Source organism: Crassostrea angulata, chromosome 2 (genome assembly GCF_025612915.1).
Source record: "Crassostrea angulata isolate pt1a10 chromosome 2, ASM2561291v2, whole genome shotgun sequence".
Taxonomy (NCBI): Eukaryota; Metazoa; Mollusca; class Bivalvia; order Ostreida; family Ostreidae; genus Magallana; species Magallana angulata.
The window spans coordinates 52966528-52982391 of NC_069112.1; the positions used below are offsets into that span (position 1 = coordinate 52966528).

Genomic DNA, 15864 nt, shown 5'->3' on the forward strand with positions numbered 1-15864 from the left:
CAAAATTAGCGAATCGCAGAACATTGCGTTGCTTGATTTAGTCACCAAACTGATGTTTAAACACAATATTGCATGACAAACAAAAAATGTAAACAAGTAAACAAAATCGAAGCCGAGGAATTTCCCTTTGTTACTGTTTCCTCCTACAATATTAGTTAATATAAACACTATCTAGGGAAAGTACAGTTTATCCTACCGTGTTCAGTTGAATCCTCTACCGATTTCCTTCCACGCTGGTTGTAAATAAGTTTAATTTCCAGATATATCACTAAAGTCAACGTGTTTATTCTGATCGTAGCTGCAAGCGCCGATGTCAACTTCGACACGTCATAAGACGACTTAGGATTTTCATAATTTCGCGAGATATAAAAAAAAAAAGTTGAAGTTTTTGTTTCAGTATACCTATACAATCAAACCCAATAATTAATCATATTTATTTTGGTAAATGTTTGTTAAATACCGAAATACAATATCAAGTAAAATCTCATAAATAAGTGGCGGGGCACATGCAAATTTTCCTAAATCACACGTGCTAGATTTGTTATACCTTCCATACCATAGCTGAGTTAAGATTTGAAAAATTACAAAACGATCGCTTAAACTGAACATTATTTATCTTACAACGATTGAGTTATCATGTTTGATGTGTATCAGTATGTTGCAGTATATCACATGTTGCAGTATATCACATCGGTGAACGTTTTCACTGTATATTACTTAAGAGGTACAAAAAGTCTCAGAAATCGGTTTGAATTTTCCTTGACAAAATATTCAGAGAAAAAGTTTAATCTTACCTATCTCATCACCAGACATTGAAGGGGGCACACGATACGGATATTATCAAAATCTTAAGCTCTTAACAGGTGTACCCTCAAAACCATTTGTTCTCCATACGAATGTTTACAGAATGCACACTTCTAATGAAGCTGCTGCATGTGACTAATATTCATCATCTAACAATAAACATGAACTATCTTTCTCAGTAGCACAAGAAAACCTGAGTAAAGGGAAATGTAAAAATTCAGTCGAGAAAAAAATAACTCAGAGGTAAATGAAACTAAAATTGACTAGGTTGGGTTTGATTGGTCGATTACCGGTGTGATGAATAAAAAATACCCACACACTAGAAGTGTAAATGAGATGAATGAATTTTGTCTTCATTTTTTATGTTTATACAGATCTAAGTCAATGGCTGATTCTGACAATTCCGCAGCTTGTTTCATCCATCCTCAAAAAGCCACAGATAATTATTTGCGTGCCGTCAAACTTCTGTCGAAGGTTTGTATCGAAATAGTTAGAATCCTTTTCAGTCGCTACATTCCACCCAATTCTCTCAAAGACACTTTGCAACTTAAGCGGAGTATACTGGAAAACAAATTGTTGAATGAAGAGAAAACATTAATTTACCCAAATGCAAGGGTTAACCCATTGCTGACAGCCAAAGACTTCGATATTTGTGTTATGATTAAAATATTAAAAGAATTAAACTTTATTGCACCGTGTTCACGTGGTTGGGATAGAAAACCGCGAGAAGGCGATACTAGTATTGCAGCATGTATGCAGATAATAAAAAATGGGAGGGATGAAATATCACACACAAAAGACGGCGAACTTAATGATGAGAAATTTGAAAATATTTGGAAAAAATTGGAATTCGCTGTTGTTGAAATGGAGAAACGTTTGATTGGTGGAACCTTTTTCAAAAAAGCTGTAGAATATGTGAAAACTTGCAAACTGGATCAATCAGAAGAGGACCAACATGACAACAAAAGTGAGAATATACCACATAAGAGAATCAATGGTAAATGGCATTTTTCAACTGCAGTTTTAACTGTTATCCTGTTCTTTAAAGGCACACTATAAAGATAGATGTTTTAACTTGGTTTCAGAAATTTAGATTGGGTTTATAAAATATATTAATTGTTTAGAATAACGCAAATCTTGATTTTTTTATGCGTAAAATAATAATAAGAAGCACTGTTTATAAATGTAATAAAAGTTTGTTTTTATTTCGAAGGTGGGGGGAGGGAGGTTAATTTATTTATTGATTTATTTATTCATTTATTCATTCATTTGTAGCTTCAAATGTTATTGATTCAGATGGAACTGCAATTGGTAAGAAAATAAAAAAAAACTTCTTGTTAAAATAAGTTTTGCTTTAATTGATCTTTATTAGTTAATGATTATACGTTTACATTAGGACTATGGGTATCCTAAATTATTAAGCACAATCAGTTTAATGGTCACAATAATCATATTTTGTTTTTATCAAAGAAACCGGAGAGGCGTATATCAGTGACATGGGACTTGAAATAAGGTTTGCCAAACTGTTTAAAGAAATTGCCAATAGTATCCCTCAGGATAAATTAGAAGAAATGAAGGATATCATTCAAAGTAAGCAACGATTACTTTAGTATTGTTACTATTTATGTGTAAAATATAATAAATTAAAAATATATTCCTAAAATTTGCAAAGATAAAAACATGACACTTTGAATTTTGTATTTGAGTTAAAGAAGTCTTTTGTGAAGTATATACTTTTGTGTATATATATATATATATATATATATATATATATATATATATATATATATATATATATATATATATATAAATCCTTCATTTTTTTTTTTAAAAATGTGTCAAGATTTTTACATATATGGTAATAATAACACACCGAAGTAATAAGAATAAGGTTGTTGGTCGTATTTTTAGGAAAAATGTCTTTAGAAATTCAAATTCTTTATACATTTAATTAATGCTATTTTTAACTGATTTCTCTTTAAGTTGTATGTGAAAATGTTTGAAGATATTGTAAACTGACAATTATTTATGACACAGCTCACAAAAGAAATCAAATTAGATAAACACATGTCTAAGGATAAGATATGATTTTTAAAGGATTACAAAACAATATATTTATAATTGCAGTTTCTTGCAAAGATGTTAACACTGTGGATTTAAAAAGAGCAGTTTCAGCAAACGAGTGCCTAAAAGCTGTCAATGAAGCGAATCATTTTACTTCGACAAATGTGATTTATATGCAATATGTGTTGGACACAATAGGTTGTGAAGTACTCTTTGAAAAATGTGTTGAATATGCAAAGGGCCAAGACGCATTGTGTTATCACAAAGTACAAACAGGTAATGCTTTTCATTATTTACCATGAGGAACGTTTCTTGCAAAAACGTCATAGCTATGTATCATCTTAAAGTCTACTGAATTATTTATGATTTAATAATTCAAATGTTTTCAACAATTTATAAATGATTTTATATTTTATAAAAAGCTAAGCTTTATAGCCAGCAATATATGTTTCTGTCAGACAATATTGTTGGTCGAAGCCGATGTGGACAATTACTCTGTAATCTATGGATAACATATTTTAATTATGGACTTCTAAAGACTTACAAAATTCGAATGTAAGATGTTATGATTAAAGCGAGATAAAAGTTTATAACGTTTCTTTTTTTAATGAGGCTTTTTTTAATATTTTATTTATTGTTGCGTAAATGTTGTGTGATGGCAAGCCCGTATCAAATGTAAACAGTTGTAAAAAATACTAATACAAGTTTTTATTGGATGTTTGATAAAACATAACCAGATTTGAAAAAGATTAAAATTTTTAAAATACTAAAACCTTATCAAAAAGTTTTCCGTTTTATCTTTCTATACAGAAAATGGCCTGATAGTTCACATTCACGTGCCTGGAAACCTGTCAAATTATAAACAAAGTTACATCGAAAAAATTAAACAAACTGTTGCAGAGATGGTGGAATGCACTGTGGAGAAAATACAACTCGTGGGAATTCGCCCTTCAGATAGCTTTCTAATTGTTTTATTTTTAAAGAATGTATCACTGAGGAAACTCTGGACTATGAAACAACAAGACAAAGACAAACTTCTAAGATTAAACATCGATTATATCGTTGCTGACTTAAATTTTGTCTTCCTTGAGCGTTCAAAAGGTACATTTTTGTTTTCATTAGACTATGATTAGTCGTAATTTGTTGTTTAATGAAGATAACGATAACGATTTGGTGTCATTTAAGCATTCATCATTAATTACAATTATAATTATGCATGTCCTCATCACAGATCTAGAAAGCCAATGGAAAATGTATTTTGGCCCAAAAATTCGAAGACAATATACAAAGGATACTCACTGGAAAGAAGCAGAGATGATCACGCCTACTGTAGTGGAAAAACCCACAGAATCACAAACACCAGAAGAAGAAAAATTAAAGAAAACATTAGATTATAACACTTCAGGTAGATAAAATAAAAACTAGGATTTTATACTCAAAGGATTATTTTTAACATGTACATACTTTACCCATGGAACTTTCAGTAGTTTGTTTTGTTACTTCATGACCTTTTAATTCATAGTATTAGGCATATTTTTATTTTGGGGGAATTGTCAAAAGTGTTTCGTTAAAGACTTTTTTTCAATAAATACAAAACACAATTAATCAATATTTGTAAACTATTCTAAACAAACTACATGTCTTGAATACTAATAATAACAAGCATTCTGAGAGTATTGCATAAGCAATACACGTCCCCTACCGGTTTGTAGAAATTTGATACACACCGAGCCCGATTACGAACCCGAACATTAAAAAATTTGAATATAAAAAATTAATTTTCTCGAAAATATGTCAACCAGACGCTACAAAAGTGTAAACTTGATCTGTAGTTTGACATTTTGAAGCTGCTCAGCAAGTTTCATGTCATTCGTCAAACCCATAAAGAAAAAACAGTGGAAAACTAAAGTGGGACAGACAGACGGACGGACGGACAGACAGACAGACGGACGGACGGACAGACAGACAGACGGACTGACGGACGCAGAGGAAAGCTATAGTCCCCTCCGGTGAAACCGGTAGGGGACTAATAATAAAGGAAAAGAAACAACGCAATAACGGGAAGACCTCCTGTTGGAAACGGAAGACCTTACTAAGTGAAATGTGGAAACACAATGCTATTCAAACCCTTCAGTATTGTATTTTATGCTATAAAATTGCTTACTCGTCTTAGTACAAGTTTTCCTAAAATTTTCTTACAAATACAATGGATTGGAGCATCCCAAGATGAGGTATCATCTATATAAACACCCAATAACTTATCCGTTTCACAAATTCAATCTGCACACCACTTACACTTTCATTCATATTTTTACAATTTTGCTACCTTATAGATGTTCCAATAACCATACATTGCGTCTTTTGACGATTTATACTGAGTTTATTTTTAATCATCCATTCAGTACTTAGCATGAGGTCTTCTTGAAGTTTTTTTTTCTATAACACCTACAGATTTTTTACTTACGTCCTGTGATAAGTCGTCTGCATACATTGTAACCGAAGAGTGTTTCAGACATTTCTAATAGTCAATGATATATAGAATAAAAAAGATGGTCCTAACATTTACTCCTGAGGGACTCCTATAGAGATATCTTTTTCACGAGATAACATAACTCTCCAACTATTACATTGCTTTCGATTTGCAAGATAAGATAAGACTGAAACCATTTAAAAGTATTCTGACAAATTCCAAAAGACTTAAGCAATTTATGGTTGTAAATTATTTAAAAGTCTCAAACTTCTTCAAATTATAACAGACTTGTCCAAAGAAACTTACAAATTCAGAAAAAAACCCCAAAAGTATAGGTCTATGATGTAAATTTCGAGATATGGCATGGAATATGCTGATGTTAGGGGGAAATCGGAGTTCATTTTTATTGACTTTTATGGAATATGAGTATCAGTGCCAATATATGTCGATAGAAATATTGCAATATTGTTAAAATATATTTTTTGAAACAACATGAAGGTATCCCATTGCATAAACTATCTAAAAAAATTGTCTGCACTGAAAATAAGAAAGCTACAATTACGGTACTCTAAAACAACTAAGCCATGAAAAATGTTTTCTTCTTAAACACCTTCCGCCACAAAATAAAGTCCCTAACTCAACCCTGTAGATATGTTGTTTTTCCTTAACTATTTCATTCAATATAGTTTATTTGGCATTAAAAAAAAAGAATTTAAATTTAGAAATCATGTATGACACAGAATGTCTATACTAAAGGTTACCCAAAACCAGAGAAATGAACCTGGTGGTTTAAGTTGTTCAACCTCTGGTAAAGAAGAATCAAACTGTTTACCAATTTCATGTCTTATGCCACGTTGAAAGGCCTGATTTCTAAAAACTACATAGATGTTGTCTATCAGAGCTCTAATAAATAAGGTATATTTTTAATACCCAATTTAGAGTACTTGTGTGCACAATCCTAAATGTTTTTAACAGAATTGTTTGGTAAGTTTTTATCAAAATACCAGTGTTTTTTTAAATTGGACAGAACGTATTTTAGTACGAGGGATTTTCGAATTTTTTTTATACTTTTAACTATCATTCCACTGCAAAAAGGACACCATTGGTATTTCATTAAAAGTAAACAAGGACGCAATTTATTAAACTGTTAATTGTACTTCAGATTATCGAAGGAATGCTGACAAATTTGCTTTTGTCAAGTGACTGGGAACAACTGAACTGTATCAACCCGTCATTGTAACGCGTCTGTTTCATTGCTCCTATCATAATGCTTTTAACACCTGACAAGCAAACGAAATTTAAAAATAATTTTCATTGTGTCATCTTTTTTTTTTTACTTAAATGATACCATTTATATATTCTCTCCATTTTTAAATTTGTTGGGTTATTTCTACCGAGAGTAAAATCAATAAAAAAAAATTATTATTTCATCATTTTATCCTACTCGGGAAAATTTAAAGAAATGATTCACACTTCTTTTGATATTTTTGATGGTAAAATCTGACATCTGTTTCCATTTGAAAGTCATTCTAAACACTGCAACATTTTTTAACGTTATCATCCTAGGAAATTATAGAGGCTTAAGCTCTCCTGATTTAAAAGCTTTAGTGGGCTATTCTAATATTCTAATCACTTTTTGTCCGGCATCTGTCAGCCTGTCCTTCGGTCTGTTTGTCTCTTTACTTTTTACAACTTCATCTATAAATCACTTAATTGATATCAAGCAAACTTCAAACAAGGTATCCCTGGTGAAGGAGATTCAAGTTTGTTGAACTGAAGGGCAATGTCCCTCTTAAAATTAGGGAGATAAATAATTTCTTTGATATATTGTAGATCCTAAATTGTTAAGACAAGGGTATCAAAGCTTCATGCAGGTTTGTATGTCTATCAAAAAGGCGTGTAAGATCTAAGAACCGCAATGTTTAATATGTGTTATGGTTATAAATTATCTTGTTACAAACAGACCCAAAATTTTACATCAGACGATCTTGAGAAAAAATTGAAAATATTTTAACAAAGGATCTATTCTTTACATTGTTCAGAAAACTTTCTATATGACTTCGTAAAATTGATTTTCTTATTGCTATTGTTGCTTACTTGAGTGATGTGACTCATGGACCTCTTATCTCTAGTTGTTGATTGAAACCTGGCAAGTAAGAGGCAAATTTCAGAGGAGAATTCATGGTATCTGTTCATATATGGAATGAATATCGTTTGAGTTCTGCGGAATTCATGAATTTTAAATTGCATAAGAAAATATACTGTGATCATTTATTGGGACAGAGTATAGTAACATTCCTGCTGTGGTATACAATAGCAATTCATACATTTATAGCTGTTAAGGATTGCTATGAAAATATCAGCGGATTTAAACGTTCATAAAACGATGCATTTATTATTACTAAATGTTTATGTAAAATTATGTTATTATGATAAAAATGTGATATTAAATGAAACAGTACAGTAAATGCTTCTTTGAATGACACGTAGTGTGGTCCCCTGAATTGATGGTCACGTGATATGTGTTGATAATTCTCCCGATTGGAGGTCATAAACAAATTTAAATATTACAAGGGCATACCCTTACTTGAATTAAAACTTTAAATGATAAATACATTTTACTATTCTGGTAGATTCTGTAAAGTGCTGCTGCTTTGTATAGAGTTCATCTTTTATAAGAATTAATATAAAAGAAATGAGCTCCGGTTGGAATTTATATGACCTTCGCTTAATATTTTACTTATTTAATAATTCATTCTGTAGAATTCATTGAAGCAGCAGCACCTTTTAATAAATTTAACATTCCCTAAATTTATACCAAAATGATAAAAATGATCTGTTAAGTGTATGCCCTTGTTAAAAGTGGATTTAGATAGGCTTCACGATGTCAAACACATCGAACTTGCACATTAAACACTCTAAAAAAGAAATAATACACGCTTTAAAAAATAACTACATGCAGATTTAAAACAAGCATAGTAGATAGTATTTATTGGTAAAATAATTGTTTAAATGATTATGATACGTTCATTTATAAAATGCATTTTTTCGTGTTAAAAAATTGATTGATCCGCCTCTCTCTTCACATATTATGCGTCAAAATTTACAATATGACGTCACATCGAAAAGTGCACAGCGATCAGTCTGTTGTTTTGATTTATCGTTGTTGGACTTATTTGACAACAAAGTTGCATGCATAGGTAATTTTTAATGTAGTTTAATGTTTTCGTACCCATAACAATAGGAAACTAGATGCTGTCATTAGACAGTAATACCCGCACCAAGTGTTTGCCCCTAAATAACAATGTTTTGTACCAGTTTAATTAAAAAGGAAGGCCACATGCAAGCTCCGGTAATACATTTAAAAATTATAATTTTCATAACTGAAGGAAGCGATCCCTTCCAATATGATAATACACATTAGCAGCACTTCATGGGCAATTTGGGGTTGAACTGTTTGCAGCGAATTTTCAGTTAATCAATAATCTAAACATTTCATGTCATTGAAAGTATAACGGTCTATATAATTATTACAAACAAATCAAAAATTAAATCATGCCCCCTCCCCGTGGCGGTTGCCGGTTTTAGATTTGCTTCTGTGTGCCTACATGTACATCATCGTGTGCACAGATTTAGAGAAGGGGTTGGAGTGAGGGGTCCAGACACCCCCCCCCCCCCCCCCCTCAATGAAAATTCATTTACATCAATTGTAAAATTACCAAAAATACACCTTGGACCCCAATGCTCTTACAGACATGTTAACGCTCTAACCCATTGCGCTTCAATGTTAGGTAACATTATTTGAGGGGTAAATATTTAATTAGACCTGCAGACCTGTGTTGTCTACGTAACTTCAGACAAAGATCAGTTATTTGTAACATACACGTTTTTTTATGACCTATTCTTCAAATCCTTTTGCACTATTTTATTAGGTAAATAACAACTTTAAGGTGGTGCAGGACACCTGCATATTGTGATGTATACTTCCTATTGAGAAGTAAACAAGTTAAACACATCTTCAATCAAATGTCTATAATCAGTGAAAGTTTCGTTTCTTCATCACTTACAGTTTCTGAGATCTTGCGGGTACAAAATATGTTTTAAAAAAAGCTTCCTGAGATAATCGAGATATCTCACCGGAAGTATAATTTTTTTCTTGATTTAACATTGCATAGATGACATATGTAAGGATCTACACTAATATCTTTTTTCTACGGAATATTAATTAAATACGCAAAATCAAAATTTTTTTGAAGTGCTTCCGGTGACGACTGGAAGTTACGCCGAACGAAACAAAAATGTTTAAACACATCTACAACTATAGGTCTATTATCCCTCTAAATTGGATGTTCAAGTCTTTATCGTTTCTGAGATCTCGATGTGACATGGTTTTTGTCGCGGGACAGAAAACGGACGACAAGAAATGAATTTTCAAAAAATGAAAAAAATGCCTAGAGATATGATCATTCTCAATCAGTCCTGAAAACTTGAAGTAAATCTATTGAGCCATCTCTGAGAAATCTTGTGGACAAAAACTGGGAAAAAATTAATAATAAAAAACCTTACAATCACTATAAGGTCTTCCGTTGGAAACGGAAGACCTTAAAAAGTTGGCGTCATATAATAATTCTGACGATAAATTCTTCGTTTACACTGAACTTTAAAATCCGCCAAAATGCCGCTGAAACTTGCCACGCGTACTGACCCACAAATTTGATTGGTCAACAAGCATTGCGGGTAACCCCTGATGCTGAACCCCTGAAGGCACTATACATACTAATAAATCACATTAAAAGAAAGTGTACACAAATGTTATTATTTAACAATAATAGTGTAATACTACTAGAATTAATACGTGATGCAGAATTTTCAGACTAGATGTGACCCAAAATGACTACCCAAAACCTAAGGAGCGAACCTTTTTAATGTTAACTATTACAAGCATTGTATTGTGGCTGTTTCATAAAACTCGTCAAAATGATTAAATCATTGCCTATACTTTGCTTTAAACAAACTTGGTATGGTATCCACGGATACAAGATCGAGACGTGAAAGTTTATTGTTTCTCGATTTAGCATGTAGGTTTAGCTATATGTACAATTATTAACTTTCAATTAGGTAATTTATAAGAATGTATATATGACAATGTGCGAAATTATCATCAATAAATGATCATGAAACTTATGTATTTTTTGTAGATTCTTTAACACGTCACACAAAAATGGCGAAAGGTGGTACGTACACATTTTTGTCAAATTGTAATATCCTATTATAAGAAGAAAGCATGTTGGTTGTAAAATAAGCATCACAATGCAAGACATTTAATAATAATAATAATAATAATAATATATATATATATATATATATATATATATATATATATATATATATATATATATATATATATATATATATATATATTATATATATATATATATTATATATATATATATATATATATATGATATTTTAAAATCCCCAGTTTTAGTAGATTTTGACGAAAGTGACAAGGAATTCGACGAACTGTTTGAAATACTGACTTTATCAGGAAATTAAGGTAGGTTTTTGATTAATTTCACAATAATAACTCATTTGTTAGAAATTCAATTATATTTTACTGACATCATCACACATGAGTTGAAATACTTAATGTCTAAGCAAGTACTCTGGTGCAGGCATTATGTAGTTTATTGCGAAATGTCTTAATTTATAAGCATAGATATATTAAAGGAGAAAGAATAGATTACAACATATATGAACATTGTCCCATTCCATGCATAGTGTACAAAATAATTATTCTGGTACATGTACTTCAGGATATTGAAATACTGTTGTTTATTTCGTTGATTTTATATCCGATTTCGATATATTATTAGAAATGTAAGAGTGTACATCAGTTACTTACATCAGTATATAACTTTTGCAAATACTGGGTAAACGGTTTAAGAATTTAATACGGCTATCTAAAACGTAGTCATCATATTGATTTGTCGTTATGTTTGGTTTTGTTTAATTCTGTTTCGTTGTTTTCATTTTTTATCGACTAATAGTTTTGTTTCGTTTGGATTAGTTTCGTTCGGATTCGTTTATTTTGTTCCGATTTTGCACTTTACATGTACCCTTAATTATAATCCTATTTTTTCATGCACTGTAATTTGTTAGAGAGTGCTAACCACAGGTCTAGACAACTTGTGTATACTTATGATTACATGATAGAAGATTCACCTTCGCATCGGTTAAGATTTAAACTTTAAAGTGTGTGTCCCAATTATCACCGTGGATTATTATTGCCATTTAAATTTAAGTCACACACATGTAGTAATTTATTTGTTCATTTCATGTTCACAGTAAATAGACGTCAAGGGGTTACGTGTCGAAGATAAAATTTAGACACAACTGATTTTATATGTTCTTTTTACAAAAATATTTTGAAAATGTGAAAAGGTAATAAATTAGACATTTAAGTTTTAATAATTAAGTTATCCGATCACAATCACGTGGTGAACTTTTGTGTGTTTTATTTAATATTTATCTAATATCAACACAACTTGTATATGAAAGTAATTGCTATATTTTGCGGTATGATGAATCAATTAGGTATAGATTACATGGAACTCAAATCTTTTTGATCATCTGATCATATATTAATGTTTGGTGTGTTTTTTAAAAGATAAACTAGATACTATGTGGAACACCGTTTTAAACCACGGATACGGATACGGTAAACTTGGAGGAAGTCTTGCAACAACAACATACTTGGTCTGTAAAATAGACAATGTGCCTAAGGCTATAACAAAAGAAAACAACTATGGAACACATGCAGAAAAGAAACTGATCGAATATCTGAAGAAAGGAGACTGCAAAAAAAGGTTACTGTTTATACAAACAACTCCCCTTGTGCTGCTTGTGCTAATGAATTAAAGATTACTTAAAAGAAAATAAGGGTATTCGTTTGACTTTATATGTCACTCACTTGTACAACATAAGACGTAGGTCTTGCTAAGGAAAACGAAAGTCATATGAATTTTATTAAAGAAGACGAACACAAAGCTAATTACCAAGGACTGAGGGATTTGATGAGTCTGGGAGATAACCGCTGCAAAATGGAAGCTTTTACTGAGGATGTCTGGAGAGAATTATACAAAGTCATGGGCTTGACTAAAGATGATGTTCAGCAAAGAATGAAAAAGTACAATACCAAGATCACAGACCCCCTAAACACGAAGAAAAGCCATGACAGATGCCGAAAAATAGAGGATATTAAAATTAAAGAGGATCTTATTCACTTACAAAAAAATGTTGATCCATGGTACGGAATTCGAAATGAATAGAAGTAGGAAAAAGCTTAATGTACCTTCAGTGGCTTTCGTGTCCGTGTCAAATCAAATATCATTTAAGACGAAGTGTATTTGATTTAAAGTATTGTACAAGTATGGTTCGGTGACGTCAGTACAAATATATCGCTCGTATTTTTCAAAAGAAGAGAGAAACAATTTTTTGTCAAAAATTTTGTGAAAATTTACTTTAAAGAAAAAGTGGTGAAGTTGTGGAGTTTTTGTTGCTGCTACTGCACTTGTTTCTACGGTTTTGCCAGAAAGTATCAAAATTTTAATAAGTATAATACCGTTTGATTGAGTATCTAGGTTTAAATGACTGTTTGATGGTGTCTCTTTGGTACAGACTTTGGGCAAAAGTATTCGCACGATGACAGTCGCTATTTTGTTTATCAAAAACAATTTCCAGTAATAAAACATATTTTTTGTACTATTTGGATTGCACAAATAAATTGAAATGTGCATAAAACTGCAAAAAAAATCCAATTTTTTTTTAGAAAGATCGCTAAAATGAAGAAACAAGGTGTTATCTAAATATTTTGTGATGTACCCGCGGGCCTGTCGAACTCCGCGCACTCTTGTTGGAATTAATGCATACAGATTTTTGTTTGCATACACCACGAAAATGAAACCCATTTGTCCAAAATGTTCTCATAGGTTCTCATAGAGTTCATCAAATGATTTAATTTTGTGAACATGACTTTTCTTTTAAGTTTTCTTTTAATTGCTAACCAAACATTTTCTATGGGGTTTAAATTGGGTTACTGTGCTGCAACTCCAGCAGCGGGATGTTGTTAATTTTTGTAAGTTGTGGAGAGATGAGACCGATGAACGGATTCATTATCATCCATAAATAGTAATCGGGAAAATGTCTTGCTAGAGTTATCTCCCGTATTTTCTTTGATAAACAGAAAAATTTCCAATGGAAATTAACACGCATTTGTTTTATCGTTTCCTAGTTTATCCATGCAAATGTGATATTGTGGAAAGAGGCTCCCGTGAATTAGCGTGAATGTAATGCGCAAGATTGTAAAATCAAAAAAAATCAGATGATTTCCGGAATTTTTTGAGGAATTTTCGTTGATTATTAATTAACAAAGCTTGATTGAGAAAAAATAAAAACAAATTGGTAATCTTCAAGTACCAATGATGTTTAAAATATATAAAACAATAGACAGTACTCTTCCGATTTCTCGGTATTAAAGCTCAAAAGTTCGAGTCTATTATTTTAATATAGTAGTATAGAAATCGTCACTGTTAGTGACCTTGACTTTCTAAATATATCTTGGGTGATGGGCTGATTTGTGCCTATATAAGGAAAGACAACCCGAATTGTACAATGCGCGAAAAACGCGTTCAGAAAATGACGTGATCGTGCGAATACTTTTGTCAACAGTCAGTAGATTTCAATTTTTATTGCATTATTTTTGTTGTAAATCTGAGTAATATGAATCTGTAATGTATTGTTTTTTTAATCATTTATATTGCTTTAACGTTTAAATAGTCAAGGAAATTCAGATTGAGTGTTTTTGTCTATTTCCTGTATGCATTCTTCTGCATTATATGCACAACGTTAATAATAACCATACATATTGTAGATGTTTATTTACGTATGGTCCCATTGTAATGTAAATTGTGTAGGAAAATGCACCAAACATTGATTTTGTCTAGCTTTTACCGGGGAATTTCATCGTTTACTTTTGTAATTCCGAGCCCAATTTCGACTTTATATCGCGAATCTAGACTATTTCTATAGCAAGAACTTTTGTGTACTGTAAATAAATTTTGATGCATGTATATTACTATATTTACGATTATATAGATATTATTGTACTTATATACACGTGTATTGCTATGACTTAGTTACCTAGTTACGTAGATATACAGAGAGTAGACTAAGTAAAAATAGATGAACGAATGACTGTTACGGGGAGAATTGAATTAGCGTTAAAAGAGACCAGAAGCTCTAAACGTGGAATATATACACAGTAACGAATGTTACAAGAGGTATTTAATGCTATTACCTATTAGGTTTGTTATTGACTGACTTTAGAAATATACTGGGTTGATCATTCTCATAGATGGACAGGCACAGTCCAGACACTAAAATGTGACGTCAATACTCAAAGCACAACTACTATAATTTTAAAGAATTTCAAGGGGCAACTACTCTAAATATTTTTAGAACCTACGACATGCGGTTGCTGTATTAAATGAATAAAATAATATGAAATGTCGAATGAAAAGGCAAAGCGTCGGCCATTGACGGCCATAATGCCTACTATTAATTTTCACAGAACCAACATACAGATATACGAGGCAATCAAGTGCTATGTTTTAACCAATGAAAGTGTGACATTTCAGTTCAAAGGAAAACAGGTTGATATTATTAAATTGGAATGACTACTGCCATTGCAAGTCTAACGTTTACTTAACTTATTGATTATATTGCATTTGAGTATTTATGTTTTATATAAATTGTTCATTTATTGAAAAGATATTTGAGGCTCATATTTACGTAATTGAATTTCTCATAAAGTTCAATCTACGCAACAATTAAAAAAAATAAAAAGCCTATGATACAATGTTAGATGTACAGATCTTACTTAGTTAAAGAAACAAATGCTTTCGATATACATAATAGCTTGTTCCATAATTATTTGCTTGTAAAGTACAATTGCTTTCTAGCCATTTTCATTAAAGTTAATTGATATACCACCGATGTGTTTTGTTATATTTTTAATAATCCATAGAGCATAATTAGGCGAATACATGTACTTTTCGTCTTAAGACCGCAGAACATTAACTGGCGATATTGGAAATTACAGCTTACGTCAGTTTCACCTGTTACAGTCAAAACATTTGAATTGGCGGGAGAAATGACGCGGACGTTTGAGAAAACATTGGATTGAAACTGTACTATTTTATCAATAAGTAAATATTCAGCAGATATGAGAAGATCACAGTACGGGAAAGATTATTCGCAAGGCAAAGCATTGCCCGATGTCTTCTGAGAATCATAGGCGCTCGCCAGCTAATTTTGTAAATAACAAACGATATCTATGTCTACCCTCTATACTATAAACCAACTGACTTTGATTATAAAATTGATTTTATTGTACAGAGGGTAGACATATATAAATAGATATCGTTCGTCAAACTTTAATAGCTGGGGCGCGCCAATTTTGAGAG

General features: G+C 31.4%; 1 protein-coding gene and 1 pseudogene across 1 annotated transcript; both read left to right on the plus strand.

Annotated features, from left to right (window-relative positions):
• The first annotated feature begins 1186 nt into the window (after positions 1-1186).
• On the plus strand, positions 1187-12128 carry LOC128170511 (uncharacterized). Its single transcript, XM_052836291.1, has 9 exons — positions 1187-1801; positions 2080-2115; positions 2275-2394; positions 2932-3144; positions 3679-3969; positions 4100-4273; positions 10537-10572; positions 10821-10895; positions 12009-12128. The coding sequence occupies exons 1-8, from the start codon at positions 1189-1191 to the stop codon at positions 10892-10894; spliced, it is 1557 nt and encodes a 518-aa protein (XP_052692251.1). The 5' UTR covers positions 1187-1188; the 3' UTR covers position 10895; positions 12009-12128.
• Positions 11893-13665, plus strand: LOC128174484 (uncharacterized; annotated as a pseudogene).
• Positions 13666-15864: the final 2199 nt, after the last annotated feature.

Excerpts from the sequence above, each read along its gene's own strand:
- LOC128170511 (XM_052836291.1), top strand. The coding sequence starts at position 1,189 with ATGGCTGATTCTGACAATTCCGCAGCTTGTTTCATCCATCCTCAAAAA. Across the intron at positions 1,802-2,079 it reads ACCACATAAGAGAATCAATG|CTTCAAATGTTATTGATTCA; the intron begins GTAAATGGCATT and ends ATTCATTTGTAG. Across the intron at positions 4,274-10,536 it reads ATTAGATTATAACACTTCAG|ATTCTTTAACACGTCACACA; the intron begins GTAGATAAAATA and ends TATTTTTTGTAG.